Source organism: Suricata suricatta, chromosome 3 (genome assembly GCF_006229205.1).
Source record: "Suricata suricatta isolate VVHF042 chromosome 3, meerkat_22Aug2017_6uvM2_HiC, whole genome shotgun sequence".
NCBI classification, from domain to species: Eukaryota; Metazoa; Chordata; class Mammalia; order Carnivora; family Herpestidae; genus Suricata; species Suricata suricatta.
Window position 1 is genome coordinate 21,647,807 of NC_043702.1, and position 18,619 is coordinate 21,666,425.

Below are 18,619 nucleotides of genomic sequence, written 5' to 3' on the forward strand. Positions count from 1 at the left end.
TATATATATATATATATATATATATATATATATATATATATATATCTCCTCCAAACATTAATAGTTATTTTCAATGTTTTTTCTTTAAAAATAGCCTACATTTGTTGGTGCTAAATAGAATTCTATTATTTTCACAATTTGAATCACATAAAGTTGAATTTAAAGATGTGTAATATGGGATGAAAAAAAAGAAATGAAAGGTAAATGAGAGTTAATTAAATTGTAATCCAATGCAAATATCTCATTGAGTATTTAAAGGAAGAAATAAGCTTTTTTTTTTATTTTCAACTAATAACATAATTTAAATCTATCATATTTCTACAAATTATCATTTTCTTATGACAACACTTGAAATACAACATAGGAAATGTGCAACACTGCTCATTTGTCATTCAAATATTGGTAATAGAAGTAGAGTTGCTGAGGTGAGAGATACATGCACTGTCATTTGGATACATATGGTCAAGTTTCCTTCCATGGAGGTTGTGGGAATTTATACAACTACCAATGATAGAAGAGCTTGCCTCTTTGGCCCCAGTATTGGCAATAAAGTGACTCATGAAATTTTAGGATTTTTGCCAATGGGTAAGTAAAAAAAAATTTTCATTTGTAGTTTTTTCCTTAAATTGGTTTGAACAATTTTTCTATGTTCTAGAAACTTTTTTGTTTCAATTATTTTTTGTGGAATAAAATTTGAAGTTCTTTGCCCATTTTTCAAATGGAAATGTGGTCTTTTTTTCTTACCAATTTCTGAGAGATTTTTATATGTGATTGAGATTAACCCTTGGGGATATAGCATTAATGTTTCTCCTGTTTTTAATCTCTTTTTACAGTGGTGTTTTGTTTTTGTTTTGCTCTGTGGAAATTTTTGTTTGTTTTTAAAATATAACCACTTCAAGTACAAATCAATCATCCAGGTTCTCTTCTTGTACTGTTGAGAAAATAAGTTTATATTTAAGTCTTTGTTGAATTGAAAAATTTCTTGAATTATGAGATAAGGTATAAATTTATTTCTTTGAGACAACTATCCATTTGCTCCAACATCACTTATTTTACAAATTTTCTTTTTCCATGATTAGAAATATTACTTTATCCATTTATATCAAATTTTCACATGTTGTTAGATGTGTCTGTGATGTCTCTATTACATTTCATTGAAACTCAGCATTATATACCCATGCCATAATTTTATCTTAGTATAAATATACATATTTATATATTTGGTCATATAGACAGAAAGGGAGAGAGAGTGTCAGTGTGTGTGTGAGAGACCTGTGTATTCACTTTGTACCCTGCTATCTTACTAAACTGTTTTTATAGTAATTTTCAATATTTTTTCTTGGGCTTTTCAGGTATATAATCCTATCACATGCAAATAACAACAATTGTATCTCTTCCTTCCCAATTTTTCTTCCTAATTCTTCCTTTTGTAATCATGTTAGATAGTTCATATCTGCTATCTATCTGAAACTTTATATAATAGTGGGAATCCTTATCTTTTTCCTGACTTTATTGAGAAAGCCTTTAGTGTTCACCTATTAAGCATGATTCTTTCTGTTTGGGCTGAAGTAGATACATTTTATCATGCAAAAATTATCCAGTTAATCTTATTTTATCAAGTTTTTGTTAATAGTTTCTGCTGATTTGTGTCTAATACCTTTAAGTATAAATAGAAAAAAATGATCTTGCTCTCCAATTCGTAGATGACTATGTTCCTAATATTGAACTCTCTTTGTAAATTGAACTTTATCTGGATATTTAATTATTTTAACCCTCTTCTAGGTTGTTTTTGCTAATGCAAATGTGCAATCCCATTCCCACAGTCCAATACCCTCTCCTCCTTTTCTCCCCCTCACATCTTTGATGCCAAAACTCAGTGAGGATTAAAATGTGATTTGACACTCTATTCAATCCTCATATGATTATTACATATCTTGTTATAGAAATGTCCATGTGATTGATTGAAAAATGCTCCCCTAGCCCCACTGGCTATGTAATGTACCATACAATTTATGAATTTCATTCTATTTGTAAAATCCACAACCCAAGGGTTTTAGATCTGGGATTTTGTATTTTATTACTTTCCTGTTACTAATTATAAGTAAAGTTATCTTCCATTTATTATTTCCTTAGTTTGTATTCTTTGGTTTGTATAAATACTATACTCCAGAAAAAAGTAAATTTTGTTCTTGTCTGTCCTCTGTAAGGGCTTAATTAACATTATAATTATATTTTATTTAATGGTTTGATAAACCTTTTAAACGAGAAAATAAAACAGTTTTTTCGAAAACCCATTCAGTAAAAAGGCCTATGAAATAAAATGTCAAAGTGCTTTGCTTCTACCTTTTCACTTCTACTCTTGGTTACTATTCTGATCATTGAATCACTGTTAAAAATTTGGTGTGTATTCTTCCAGAACTTTCCTTATGCCACATAAAAAACAATAAAGGAGGGTTAAAAATTTTTAAATCTAATTTAGTAATAAAGTTGAATTGTTTTTAACACTTTTTGAACATTTGTATTTTGGAGCTGCCTGTTGGTATACTTTTTATGTTGTTTCTATTATGATCATTCTGTAAAGAATTTAATGTTTTATTTTATTTTTATTTTTATAGTAGTTTATTGTCAAATTGGTTTCCATGTAGCACCCAGTGCTTCTCCCCACAAGTGCTCTCCTTCATTACTGTCACCCTCTTTTCCCCACCCCCTCCCCCTTAGCCCTCGGTTCGTTTTCAGTATTCAATAGTCTCTCATGATTTGTGTCCCCCTCTCTCTCCCCAACTCTCTTTCCCTCTTCCCCTCCCCCTGGTCCTCCATGAGGTTTCTCCTGGTCTCCTGTTAGACCTATGAGTGCAAACATATGGTATCTGTCCTTCTCTGCCTGGCTTATTTCGCTTAGCATGACACCCTCAAGGTCCATCCACTTTCCTACAAATAGCCATATTTCATTCTTTCACATTGCCATGTAGTACTCCATTGTATATATACACCACATCTTCTTGTCCATTCATCAGGTGATGGACATTTAGGCTCTTTCCATGATTTGGCTATTGTTGACGGTGCTGCTATGAACATTGGGGTACATGTGCTCCTATGTGTCAGCACTTCTGTATCCCTTGGGTAAATCCCTAGCAGTGCTATTGCTGGGTCATAGGGGAGTTCTATCCATAGTTTTTCGAGGAGACTCCACACTGTTTTCCAGAGCGGCTGCACCAGTTTATATTCCCACCAAAAGTGTAGGAGGGTGCCTGTTTCTCCACATCCTCGCCAGCATCGATAGTCTCTTGCTTTGTTCATTTTAGCCACTCTGACTGGTGTGAGGTGGTATCTCAGTGTGTTTTTGATTTGTATTTCCCTGATGGTGAAATGTTTTAAAGAGATTAGCTGTTGTCTTCCATCCCTTTATCTTCTCACTTTTCCCCAAAGCAACCATTGAATCATTTCTAATGTCTGTTATGAAACTATTTAGCTCTTTTTCTGCATATGTATGAATTTTAACATCTATCTAAAATTGTATAGTATTTAAAATATTTTAATTAAATATTACTTGAAATATATATTCTATAGAATACACATTAATATATTATACATAAAATAATATATAGAATAACATCTAGTCTACACTCCTTGCTTATTTAACATAGCAGTAAAAAATGTCAGCAGGGTCTTTTTAAAGGCTGAAATATATTTCATTACTTCATTAAAGGACTCTTATGCTTTTCTTCCTTCTTTTGGCTCTTAAAATGCAGTAAAGATGTAGTACATGAATGTGGGTAAAGTACAAGAGGAGAGATTGCTGACTTCGAGTTACATGAAAACTTTGATAGAAACCATCTTCTTAAAAGTTGTTTCACCATTTTCTGAACCTCTTTTTAATATCTTTACTGGTTTGGAGTATTATCAGTCTCAAGTTATTATCAATCCAATATTGAGATCTCATTTTTTATAATTTTTATTTCCTTGGGTCCCTTGGGAGGTGAAGCATATTTTCATATACATATTAGACATTTGATTTTCTTCTGTGAATTTCCTTTATATACGCTTTGCCCATTTCCTACTCTATGCAATTGTTTTTCACTCATTTATTTCAAGGAGCTTATTATATGTTAGGGATGTTAACAATTGTATGTGTCAAACATTTGCTCCCAAGCACTTCTAAAGGTCCCCCCCTCTCTTATTTGTACACTGCACATCCTCTCTATTGGCTTCTCCTTTCCATTTCCCTTTTGCCCAGTCTATTTCCTGTCTTATTTGTATCACTACTAAACTAGAAGAGAATAAGGGAAAAGGAGTTAAATATTTGAGTAAGACCTATGACAACATCAGTTTAGTTAGAAAGGATATGGAAACTTCTCACTCAATGTGTCGGAGGATTCTGTGGGTGCTTTCTGTCTATTCCAATTTTTCACGAAGTGACTTTTCTTTCAGAGCCATTAATAATGACTGATTATCCCAGTGAAAACATGGAACTCACTGACACACTGGCTTATCAAATGTAAAAAGTGCTGTTAGTCATTCAGATGCTCTAATGCACAAATATTTTGTTAATAAAAAGTATGGTCAGTTACCAAAGATTTGAAATGTTTGTGACACTCAAAACCAGAATGTTTTCTTCCAGCAAATGCTGTGCTACTTTAATTTTTATACTATAAAGACAGAAAACCATAAAGAATATTCATTAATTCACATAAGAAGGACTCTGAAAGATAGATCAAAGTAATGCAATTTTGGGGAAAGACGAAAAGTCAGGAAGTATATTTTTCAGGAAGGCATTTGGATTGTTAGCTCTTGCAAACAGAGGAAGGAAAAGCAAATGTTTAATAGCATTTTAAAAAACAATAGATTCCTCTGTCAATTCCCTCCAGGCCTTGCCTCTTTCTCCTCTTATTTTGTGTGTCCAGTCATTCACATCTTGCCTGAATGTTTCTATTTTATTCAGACACTTGATAGTGTTTTCTTGATGGTAAACTAACTTTAGTAAGAATGGAGTTTATAGCTTGGCTGTCGTCATTGATACCCCATGGAAATCTTGATTGAGGTAATCATTAAGACCAGGAAATCAAAAATTCTCTTTTTCTCTCTTGTTACATCATGAGAAAAAAATTTGTAGGAGGATATATCTTTAAATTTATTTTTACAAATTATATTATGAAGAATAAAGGGAGGCCATCACTGTTTATCTAGGGAGCAGAGTACTTTGTACTTTATAATATTAAACATTATTTCTAAAGATAATTGTTACATTTTCATTGGTAAACGACTGTTTTCTGGGAAAACCATGTGTATATTATTGTATTTCCTTATTTTGCTTGCTCTTAAGTAATTTGAGAATGAAGATTTTTATATTAGCTGAATATTGAGTTTTAGGGTCAGGTGTGGTAGATTCTATCATTTTAACTTTTGTTTATGTCTTTAAAGCCTCTTGCTCTTGGCAAGTTACAATTTAAGAAGGCAGAAAAACACATTTTAGTATGCAAAAACAAAGTATTTGGCAGCCAAGATAATCAGCATTTATGCAAACTAAACATTTTCAATATTTATGAAGATTTAAGAAAATGTAGAAAATGTTATAGGACTGTTTACCAATTAAGATCTATTGCCTGTACCTTGAATCCATAGGGTAGGTTTTAAAAAATATATAATTTATTGTCAAATTGGTTTCTATATGATACCCCATGCTCATCCCCATAGGGTAGATTTTTATTCGTTTTTCAATCTAAGAGAATGGCGGCATGCTTTAAGAAATAGTTTACACTACAATAGGAAAATTAATCTTGTATAAAATAAGAAAGGCTTACCGTGTGTTGGAAATTTAAGAAATGGTTCCAGTTGTATTTTGTCATAATAAACATCTACTCTCCCCTTCCCTGCACCCCATCCTGGCTCTTCCACACATCTGTTTTTGTTTTCTGCGCCAGGCTTAGAATGAAAGCAAGGAAGACAGAGCTCAGTCTGTTCTCTCAGTAAAAATAGCCGTATCATTGGTGGTCATAGAAATACTCCAGTGACTTTTAATATGCCTTTCTTTGACAATGATTATATTTCACTTTTTCAGCATGACTGTGTAGTGTCATTTAATAATTAAAAATATGTCATAATGTTATTTTACAATCAGAATTCATCTTCCTGCTAAGTCTAATTCAGGTTCATTTCCCTTATTAAAAAAGGAAAAAGGTTTGCTTGGGAATGGCAAAAGGGAACAGAAAAGGTGTTTTTATAGTACATCATGAACAAAATGTTGGGAAACTTAACTAATAGGTCTTGTTTTCTCAACATGTTTTTCAGGAATACTAATGGGTTACTAATTAATTGATAAATTAAGTGAACAATTAAAGTCTATTCATTATACAAAGACAATGCATTATACATAAAGTCCATTTTTATACAAAGAAGGTTTCATTTGAAGGCAGATTTCTACTCTGGTACAGGGAGAAAAGTAGAATAATCTTGGGTTACATCAAATTAAACATGATTAGTTTATAGTGGCTGATTTGACATTTGATGTAAACATTAACTCTGGATATGTTACAGGCTTTGGTGAGAGGTAGCTAGGATGATGTGGTAGTGCATGTGTAAACCCTGTGTTTTAAATATATGGTCTAGAATGTTTTAATATTGTGAGTACTCTGAATATGTCCAGATGAGAATTTTTAACTATAAGCATGGTTTTATTTACCATAAATGTGAAACAAAGCCAACGAGGGACACCTAGGGAAGAGAGGATCCTCAAGGACCTGTTTAGACAGTTGTTTCTAGAAAAAAACAGTCTTCAGTCAAAGACTTGTCAATCCTATTTTTAAAGATTGATTAGGTAGCTGATTTTTTCTTCCTTCTGTCCTTGGAGAAAATGAAAAATAACAGGTCCTCTTCCACTTTAGACTAACCATTCATATACTTTATGACAGTTAGGTCTCCCTTGAGCCTTCTTTTCTCCAGGACAAATTATGCTAACTCCTTCAATCTGTCCTCACAGGTCCTATTTTTCAACCATTAAATCATCTTACTGTTCTTCCCTGTATCTTTTCCAGTTTCTTCAAAACCCTTTAAAAAATATGAAGTCTTAAATTGTATAAGTTTACATATATTAGATAGGTTAGGACTTCAGGATGATATTTATTTCCACCGTCTATGTCAGAAAAGATGGTCACTATGACACAGGTCAGTTGGATAAGAGGAATAAGAGTAAAAATAGAAGGCAAGTGAGCAGTTTAATATCAACTCAGTGGATTCATATGAGGAGAAATAGTAAAACTGTGCCTGCAAAAATGTCATAAGTGTTCTTTATAAGTCCTTTGGAAAGACACCAAAACTCAAGAACTATTATAAAAACAACTAGAACTGCTTTGGTTTATTCTTTAATAAACTGATGCCTCCTTTTTCTAATTATAATTCTATAAAGAAAAAGATTAGCAGGTGAACTAACATAGTGGCAAATTCAGGACAAAAGAAAAAGGTGAATAATAGAAGATGAGCAGTTGTTAACTCAAGAAAGATGAGCACAAGGATTCAGCATTAGAGTGACTTCAGTTATTAAGAGAAAACCGATTTTTTTTTCCAAGCAGATATTAATACCAAGAGGGGACATTTGTGGAATGTTACATAGTATAGCATTATTTTTTGTAGCACATGACTAGTAGGAAGAGCATGATACTAGCTTTGCTGATACGCTGTCCTGGGTATATGACGTTGCATTGTGTTCTCTTCAGCATCATGTTGATTTTACGTGCTTTGCATATAGTATGCATTCGACCTCTCCATTCCATAAGGGCCAAAAAGGAACCCATAATCTTAAAAACCAAGTTTCCCCCCCAAGTTTCCCAATTACTATGAGAACAAGATTCCAGTGTAATAAAAAAACCTACAATAAAATCCCTAAACCTTCTAGTCTTTCTTACTTCAACCTAATTGCATTAATAATTGAATTTTGTATTTCTTTGATAATTCAACTTTAAACCAAAAGGTTTTTCTATGCCCAAAGCAAAGGACCTAGCATTTACCTTACTCTCTCTCCTTGGTTATGCACTATGGAATGGGGGTGAACTTTCACAAGAAAGAAATTAAGTCATTATGAAGAGACGGTTCTGTGTTCGTTTCAATATCCTCCCTATAAATCAACAGTCAATAATAGGGATCATAATAAAGTCAGCTTATAAGAGCGCTATTCCCCAGATGTAGAGCTTCATGATATACCCATTGCTGGCTTATTTTCACATTAAGTTGGGATAAAAATATAAATTTGCCATGCCCATATTGAAGAACCACAGGCAGATACTAGAGGGCTTGTGCATCAAATGGTGGGCAGTGTGGAATATTTGTATTTTGCACTAACCCCTCTTTGAAAGCTAATGCAGTATGGTCTTACCATTTTTGCAGACAGGACAACATTGTTCTGGTTCATAGACTGGGTTGACACACTCAGGAACTGCGCAGTCTGCTACAACACAGTGAACTTCATTGCTGGGCTCACAGCGACACCATTCACATGGAGAGGGCTAGGAACAAATCTAAAATTAGCCCCTTTTCTCCTATAACTTAAGGCTTGCACATTCATATGCTGTCAGAAGATAAAACATCAGTGTTTATATTGGCTTTACTATATCACTCCATTTACCATGTGTATGATCATTCTTCCCCAATGGAAAGCAACCTGGATATTCAAGCCAAAGTGGGTTGCCTTGTGGTGCTCAGGTTGCTATAAGCAACTGGAGCACTCTGAGATGACTCTTCCTATCACTTATGTTCCTATTTCCCAAAGAAGTGTTGGGACAACTAATATGTCACCTCCTGGTTTGGTTTCCAGATACACTGATTGCTCTGCCTTCCTCTGGTAAATGTGAATGATATTGGAACATGGGAAATAAGTTGTTGCCATTTGTTACTTTTCTTCCTAAGAAAGAAAAGGACTACTGAGAAACAAGAAAATGGTAAATGGACATCCTTACGCTTTGTATGAACTCCTTTTCAAGCTAACCTAGACTCTAAGTCACATTTTTTTCCAATATGAATTTTAGAAAACACCCAGTTACTGCCTCTTGAAAGAGGTAGTGAATACCTTTCATCTTGCTTGCTTTTGTGAATGAACTAAAATTGATTGACTTAAAAAGCCACCAGGTAAGAGTCAAAGACTCTAAAAATGGAATTGAAAAGTTATTAATTTAGAGGGGGAAAAAAGGCAGAAAACAATTTTTGTCTCAACAGTACTTACCAGTCAAGATTGAGTTAGAGATTTTCTGTTTCTTTTCTACAAAACTGCCTATACCACAAATAATCTCAAGCAGTGACTACTGTTACATCTTCATGTTTATAAGTTCTGTCTCTCCTTTCTCATGCAACAGAGTTTGGAATTCTGGAATAAAAACTTGGAGGTCTCACAAGCTATACAGATGTCTACTTCTCAAATCCTCCCATTTGTTCTGAGAAAATACTGTCTCCAGTCCTATGCCATGGTGCCATAGCTCCTCCTCACTTGCAAATTGTGTCAATTCAAGCTCTCTGCCTTTGTCTCAGTTGTTACTGTCCATGTCAGCTCTTGTTTTTCTTCAACCTGACCATTTGGGTAATGATATCAGTGCTTCTTGACTCGGCGAGTCTGTGGGGGTAAAAACCTTTCAATTAATTATTTTCAAATTAATGTTACCTTTGCCCTCTGCTTGGAGAATGAGAGTCTAACTTTCTATTATTTTACTTTTCAGTTTAGTGGGAAAAAGAGAATTAGACATAGAATCTGTGGGAAAAGTATTGCTAACATTGTGAATACCTTCATTGAAGGGTTTACCATGTGGTGAGATGTGTAAAGTATCTCAAAGGAATGTATTAGATCATCCTGAAGCTCCTTTACTGAATAACCTCAGAAAATTAAAGAAAGGACTTTTTAACATAACACATTTGTTGGAGAAATGTAAGAAATCCTGTGAGAAAGGAAAATTCTTGCTGCTCCAACTCTTTATTTTATAATCCCCATTAAGATATCTTACATTCCCAAGAAAAATGGTTAGAAAGTGTCCCCCTTTTCTTGGTTAATTGCAAAGAAGCATTTTACATAGGCTTCTGAAGTACAGCAAGGACTTCACCTGCATTTATGCTTAATATGAGAGAAAAAGGGAACCACTAATATGGCTTCCACACCCTGCCCTTCCATAGTTGTGACTGTTCATTCTTGCTAATTCCTTTCTTGCTGCAGCATGGGCTGATCTGTGAAACTCTAGTGGACTGATTCAGGCATTAAAAATCCCCCCAAAGCCCCTAAATTTTCTAATACAAAATGTTTACCTCAAAGTAACTGGCCTGTGAGAAAGATTTGCTGGACTATTAGAGTCCCAACACAGATTATTAAAGACCCCATTCTGACTCAAACGATGTTTTTGGACATGATTAACTACTAGATGTCATGCCAAGCCATTTCCCTATGTCAATTTACTTATTTCTCATAATAATCCTATGACGGAAGATTTGTTATTATCTCCATCTCACAGATGAGGATATAGGCTGAGAGACGGTCACTAGTGTCCTCAGTCCTAGGCAGCCAGGGGCAGAGGCAGTATCGTGTACTGCCAGCGATCGCAAGAATCACTACTCTGGGTATTCCCATGCAAGTAGTTCATTTTCCAGTCTTTGTACCCTGCTCTATGCAGGCCAGATCCAGAGGAATAGCCATTAGGAACGGAATAATTGATTTATGAAAGATACGTACTTCTGCTAAGAAAGAGAATTTCACTAGGGTATTGAGTGTATAAAGAGGTTATTATGGAGCCATAGAGCTTTTTAACCTTCTGCAAATGTAAATTAGTAAGAAAATTATAGTAGGTTGAAGTTAAGTTGCCCTGAGGCTCACATCCTTGAGGGCATCTTTAGCCTTGTAACTACACTGGAAGGTTTCTGGGAGAAGCACTAACAGATAGCAGTGCAGTAAAGACCCAGGGGCATCTATGGGAAGCCAGTGGAGACTGGATGTGTATGCCCTAGAATTCTGAGAACTATTCTGAGGAAGAGTTATGTCTACAAGGCTTGGTGATAAAAGTACACCTGATTTTTGAAGGAATTTTGAATAATGAGAAACATAAATTGGAAAAAAAATAAAAGTATCACCCTAGCCACTGAGTAACATTTTCTTTGACTCTTCCCTGGATTCTGACTTTATTCAAATATCATACTCTTCCTGGGTCCAGAATCTCTTGCCAAACACATGTCATTTCCTCTTTTGTTTTCATTAATTTAATCTCTTTTAGTCCATTTCTTCTTATCTTGCATCTCCATGTGTGCCCAACCCCCACTCTGAATACTCAATCAAATTTAACGCATGGATCTTACTCCAAAGCCCCTTTCTTCTCTAGCATTATCAGGACTTTCCTTTCACAAATTCATCAATTCAGATACCAGTGATTTCTTGCCCAACTTGACTTCTTCCACTGCCCCAGCTTTCTCCTGCACTTCTGAAAAGACATTGCATAAGCAGCAAGAAGTCCCTGGGAGTGAACAATGTCCATTGTTCCTACTTTAAAAATCCTTCTCACCTTGCAGCCTAAATCTGAAAGGTTTGGTGCTTTCAATAATCTTTACATCTTTAAGGGCTGAGCTGGCTGCAAATTTCTTTTTATCAGGCTCTTCAATGTGAAAACTATAGATTAAACCTGAAAATGTCCACGTAAAACTAAAGATTAAACAATAAAGCTATTTTTAGAGGAACAGAGAACACCGGAATAAGAACTTGGAATGAAATTATTCTTACTGGCTTTTTATTTTTTTTAGAAGAACATGTGAAATTACAACTAGTACATGGCTTTTGTCAGCTAGAGATTTGGTAAGTAGGATGATTAAATGACACCATCCTAAAATTTTATATGAGAAAAATCTTTTTCTAAGAAATCTCACAGACATGTCATTTCTGTGAAAGCTTTGGAAAATAAAGTTACATTCACTATATATATACCTTTACATAAATTTTAATTAAAATTTAGATTAGAAGCCAAATGTATTTATGTATTAGATAATTCAACAATTTTATGTCTCTTATGAACCTGTACACCTCCTGCTTAGGGTTTTTGAATATCTAATATGGAACTCTGTTTAAGTAAAACCAAGCATTTTATCTGTAGTTCCTGCTATCACTGAATATATTTGCATGGAAAATTTAAATACTGTCCCAGCTTCCCCGAAATTACAAAAGGGGTTTCCTACAATATATAGGAATTTATATATTTACTTTATAATTAATAGAAAAAATGGGATTCTTTTTTAAAAATTGATTTAGGTGATTGGAATCCAAATTTTTATCCTTGGTATTAGAGAATGGAAATATGACAATACACATAATTTTTTTCCAATGGTTAGCTTTTGAAGACCTTGAAGCTGAAATCCCAATGCCATTGTCTGTGATTTTTGAGAATTCTTATAAAATTGAAGGGGATGTGCCAGAAATCTGGGAACAGTAGACTGCACCATGATTTTTTTGAAATGGAGAAAGTAGTCTGAAAACTAATAGCTTACTAGAATAATTAAGTTACTCCAGAAAAATTGTCAAATATGCCCTTTGTGAGAATTTGGAAGTTAATATAGTCATGACTAAGGGTCAACATAGGATTATGAGAACATGTTATTACAGACTAGTTGCATATAATTTTCAAAATGTTTGTAGAAAATGCACATTTATTTTATACTCTGAGTACACTGGCTTACTTTCCATATCTGAGCAAACACAGTACCTTGTGGCATCATTATTTATGTGGATACTGTTACTGGCATTGTTTATAGAACTCCCATGAGGAAATAGTCACAGCCTACCAGATTTGTTACCCAAATTCAAACCTCAATGTGACAAGGGCATAGCAGTGTTCAGTTTACTATTTTAACTTGGTGAGGTTTACGGTAATAGTATTCTTACAAATTGGGAAACTATGAAATAGAAAAATTAGAAAAACAATATTTCATTTAGTTGGCTTTGTTTGGATGGCTATGACCTCATGGTTAGAAGAAACTTCTTTATAGCTTTAGTACTTAGTACTTCTGGTCTCAGATGCTATGAATCTTTGGAAAATTAGATAGCCTTTCTGAGCCTTAGTTTCTTAATCTATAAAATGGTAATAACAGAATTACCAATTTCACAGAGTTGTTGTGAAGCACACTAAATGTGTAAGAAAAATTATAATACTGTTATTTTATTCACTTGCAGACTTATTGATGGCTTTTTAAAAAATTTTTTTAAAGTGTAAAATTGGACTCTAGCGTAAGACTAGATTTAAAAGAATATTTAGATTACTTTTCTTGTTGGAAATGGAATCTGATTACAGAGGTGCTTACAATAAAGTTTTATAGAACTTGGTTTGTTGCAGGGCAGGGGGAGAATGAACTGGTAGAATTAATCATATCAGAAACACACTGAAGAAAATTGTTGTTAGAAGTTTCTAGATAAAGACTAATTATGGACAGTTAAAATGACCATCATATTTCACTCAGGGAAAGGAAAAGAAAAAATGAAAAGCAACAAACCTGTTTTCTTTGCCTGATGTCTCAGCATTTAGATGTGAACTCAAATGCCCTTTCTCCAAGGAGGTCTTCCATAATCCTTCTCCATCACACTGCCTATTCAGAACTCTCATCAATGCATGAGATTATCTTACTGGTTTGAGTGTATGTTTGTTTATTTTTATCTGTCTTCCTTATGGATTATAAACTTCTTACAGTATGTTGTTCATTGCTATACTCAGCACCAAGAAGGTATCTTAGCACATGGTAGATACTCAACAAATATTTGTTAACATTTACAAATCATTTATGCATAATCTATATTTTCTTACTTGTGAAGCCTGAACTCTGGGCAGCTCCATCTATGTTGATCATGCATGGATAGGATTCTGATTCTGTAAGATACTTGCATTTTTTTTTAAATACTATAAAGGGCACTTTGTGGGGAAAGGCTCCTGACTATGAGTCATCAAATGAGTATTCAGGTTCCAATATTATGACAATGAATATAAACTTACTTTCTAAAGGCAATTTGAAATTCACATTATCCACCATGTGGATCACAGTTTAAATCAAACTTCAAGCACTCCATTGACTAGACTCTCGCAGTAGATAATTACAGACTTATTGCACTAGCAAATACCATGATAACTAAATTTTAGGGTAAGAATACATACAGAGGAATTCCTCAGGAGTCTAAGAAAAAGCTAGTCTCATTTTATAATGTGTGTTAAGTTTAATGGTTGCCTCTTAGACAAAATGATTTTAGTATAATGTAAACTATTTTTCAGGGAAAAAAAAGTACAACAATCCTGATTTTCAACAAGTCCATTTTTCTAAGGGACGAATTAGATTACAAAGTCCAACAAAACACATCCTGAAAACTCTGAGGAACAAAGCTAGATTCCTAGAAAGCCTCCCCGTGAACATTGTTGTAGGCCGGAGTGGTGGGTGCATACAGTATTCTGCTGCCAAGTTCTAGCACACTGCTATACCAATGGCTTTCCTTCTGACCAAGTGATACCAGGCTTCACATACCAGATGGTACTCCATTTCTTTGATAATTTTGGCAAAAAAATATCAGAGAGAATATAGCTCAGATTGCTTTTCTAAAAACTTCCCATTAAACAACTATTTAAAATTTGATCTCCACCAAGGAAAAGATACTGCTTTAAGAAGCACTCTTCTTTTGGAGATAATTTATGGCATAAATTTTATCACTTTATGGAACAAATCTCATTACTTTCAAACTGTATGAGAAATTTGGAATACTATTTCAAAGTTGCTGATGCCTGTCAGGAATCTCACTGTTCACTTAATTAAAATATACATTAAATTACAGAGTACAAGAGTGTTTAGCATCCATTGCCACTACTGTAGCCAGTAATTTGCATGCGGCAGATGTCACCTAATAATCAATAGAGCCAATGGATTTTGAACAAAATTCACAATCCTCTAAGAGAAAACCCATTGCATCAGTGATTAAAATGCTCCTTAATGTCCTGCATCAAATGGAACTGTAGTGATTTCTTCAGTGATCTGCCCTATTGATTGGAGCACATTGGAAACACTGAGGTCGTATGTCTTACCAAATTATGAACATAGAGCTGAAGTTTCCTTAAGAATTTAATACTACTGAAGAAAATAGAAAACTGGATGCATAGACTTTTTTTTATAATAACCTCAGTTTGTCAGCAAATGTGTCAGCAAACGATGTTATCATTTGAGTAACAAGTTAAATAATAGCTGTTCTGGCTTTATCTAAGAGGTTGGTATCTTGATAATACATTCTGGAATATTATTTTTCAGGTGTCTGTCAAAAACCACTTTACGTTTGTTGAAAACAAACATTTTAGCCAGGTGATTGTAAAGAGTACGCACAGCTTTGCCCATGTAGATATAATATACTAGGTAGGCAATAAAGTAAAAGTCAGAAATAAGATATATGATTTTAAAATTATTTATTGAGTGTATCTATTAAATGTGTAGCATATATAAGATAAGGTATATTAAGTATACCAAGATGAATTATATATCTAGCCTGTCCTTAATAAGTGACAACCTAGAAATAGAACTAAGTATCTATAGAAATAAGTTCTGGTTTTGTAAAACAAATGACTTTTCATAAAAATAACTGATGGTACTATTATAATGGAAGATAGAATTATTGGAGTTAATCTTTGTCTTTTTATTTATATTTACTCTGACTCTAATGTAAAACACAAGAATATTGCAAAGAAGTTGATGAAATATCCAATCTAAAATTATTAATTATCAAGTATAAAAAACGTTCACTGTCTTAAAATTTATTATTATAGTGACACCTGGGTGGCTCAGTCAGTTAAGTGTCTGACTTTGGCTCTGGTCATGATCTCACGGTTCATGAGTCAAGCCCCACATGGGGCTCTGGGCTGATAGCTCAGAGCCCTAAACCTGCTTCAGATTCTGTGTCTCCCTCTCTCTCTGCCCTTCCACCCACCTGCACTCTGTCTCTCTCTCAAAAATAAATAAAACATTAGAAATTTAAATAAAAGAGGAACTTACTATTATAGTTACAACAGTGACATCATGTTAATGATTTATTTTTTTCTTTGAAAATGTTTTTTTTTCCTACAAGTTTATTTAAACATATTTTGGCTTGCTTTTTAAGAGCAGACAACTTAATAACTACATACTGCCTATTCTAATAAGCTGATGGTATACAGAAACAATTTTTTTTCTGAATATTTTCAAGGAACTTCATGACAGTAAAATGTAGCCTTTTCTGAAGTATGAAGAATAGCACACAGGAAAATAAGCTTTAGATAAGGAGGATAAAAACAAAAATATCTTTCTTGAGTTGCAATCACAGATGTATTTTTTAAATAGATAAAATATGCTTATTAAGAAAATAACAGTGTACATTTTAGAAAAAAGAAAGGATGTGTTAGCTGCCTCTACAGTCTTCAAAGGAGAACCCAAAGATACAGACAAAGGCTAGAAGGTTCACAATGGAGTAAAGACTTTGATGAAAGTGTCATACCTGTCCTTGTGAAATAGCCTATAAAAGCAGCAGCCTCTAGTCCTTCACTGATAAGCTGGATGGACTTTTGACTTTGGTACATTAATGGTCCTTGACAATGAGTAGAATATTTTGACTAGAGCCTGTGCTAAGGATATGCCACTTATCACCTATTTATGCAATACTAAAAAAGTGAGCAACTGTATAGCTTCAAAACTTTCCTGTCGACACTAAAAAGAACAGATTGTTGATATCCGTTAAAAGCCAGTCATCTACACTAGCATTAAAACAGGGCCATGTGTGCGTGGGGGAGAATACATTACAGTTAGAATTCTACAACCTGAAAGAATCATGTTGAGACACATAAGACCAGGCCTATTCTATGAGAAACATTGAAGGGAGGTGCTTCACATGGTTGTTGCTGAAAGCAGGGCTTTTCAGGGAGTAGGAGGTGAAAATTTTAGGGCTAGAATAAACAAATCCATTTGTATTGGGAGTACCAATCAGATTGTTAGTTCAGAAGGCTCTCTCTGCCACTGTCTCAGAATTTCTCTGGGCAAAAATGTACTAAAAGTTGAAGTCTTTTCTTGCTTTTCCATTTGCTGGCAACATTGTACTTTTACATATTATGAAAAGGTAGTAATTAAAAATACAGTGAAGTGCTTTATAACTGCTAATATTAAAGTATATTAGTTTTCAATTTTAAGACCAAACAGCAATTTCTTTCTGAATTTTATTTGATACTTAATTCATAGTTTACCTCTTTCCGCAAAAATATGTTGAGATGGCATATGGGCAATCATATGAAAGTATATTTTAATTTAAAAAATCTTGAGTGAGTAATTTCTCGATAAGCCTTTGACATTAGTATGTATTTGTCTTATGCAAGGTGCAGCAAAAACAGTCATAGTTTTGAAACTGTGTATAAAAATGGCTAGTGCTAATGATCAGTGCAATTTGACCATATGACAATGTGGGATGAGCATACTCGGAACTCAACTTCTGCTATCAAGGAATGTTGATTTATCTTAAATTACTTGAAATTGAGTTTTTTCATTTGTAAGGTAGAGATAATAATAGGGCTCTAATTTCACCACTGGATTCTTAGGAGACTGAAAGGAAATCATGTAATATATGAACTATATGGCCTTGATTAAAAGACCCTCCTTGTTATGGCTTTTAGTGTGATCAGTACTTCTATTTATTTTTTTTTAAATTTCTTTTTATCTATTTTCAATGGCCATGTATTTATTAAGGGAATATATTGATCATAAATTGTTTTTACTAAATTATGGCATGATTATTTCAATTATAAGGTATTTGAAATATTGAATTTGTAAAGAATACATCTTTTAGAGTGTTAAAAGCAGGTTGGGTGGCAGCTCTAAAATGTAGCAATGTATGACTTATATTGTGGTTAGATGAAGATGACATTGGGAAACATTTTTAGATAGTTAATGAGGTTCTTGTTTACTGAGATGAAACTCCAATATTTAATCAAATTCTTGGCCCAAACAGATTTTTAACAGGGTAACTTTAGCTCACCTTATTTTGAATCTTGATTTAAGTATGTTCTAGCTTCAGTGTGACTGTCCTAGTGTCTCATTAACTAAAGGAAAATGCTCTGTGATTGTCTTTTTTTCTCCTTAATGAAGCTTTCTAAATCCTAGCAGTCAAAGGTTTGCTATTTTAGCAGCATTTTATTTTTAATGTTGGGGAAAAATTAAACTTGGGCTGAATACTTTTAATTTTTTTCCCTGTCACATTTAGGAAAGGGAAATAAAACTAATATATGGTGAAAATAAGTAGAGTTTCAGAGAACTGTGGCTGTTTTCTCACTATAAAGAGAAATGACTTAATTTGGTAACCACTGGAAGTTTTGTAGTAACTATGGTATTTCTGCAAAATCATTATCAAAGTCCATGGTTTGTTGCTGTCTTTAAGTTTGTATCTCATGGATGTAAAAATTTAGAAAAACCCTCTAAATTGGTGAAAATATTCCTGGGTGGTTCTCACTGCATTCAGAATGCAGCTGTTATTATTTATTAATAGACTGGAAGATGTCTTAGAGTCACACGTCTTCATGGCAATGGGAGTTTTTTAAATGAAAGAAATTGAGCCCGGTAAAACATGAAGCAGGGTAAGAATTTTCCTCATCCT

At 33.7% G+C, this 18,619-nt stretch overlaps 1 protein-coding gene across 2 annotated transcripts in view; it reads right to left on the reverse strand.

Annotated features, from left to right (window-relative positions):
• Positions 1–18,619, reverse strand: part of VWC2L (von Willebrand factor C domain containing 2 like) — a 150,480-nt gene that overhangs the window by 119,543 nt on the left and 12,318 nt on the right. Inside the window, exon 2 of one of the 2 annotated variants that reach the window (XM_029932928.1) lies at positions 8,363–8,492. The exons of the other annotated variant lie outside the window; for it this stretch is intronic. Within the exon in view, the coding sequence (XP_029788788.1) occupies positions 8,363–8,492 (130 nt within the window). The remainder of the gene's footprint in view (positions 1–8,362; positions 8,493–18,619) is intronic. 2 annotated transcript variants of the gene reach the window in all.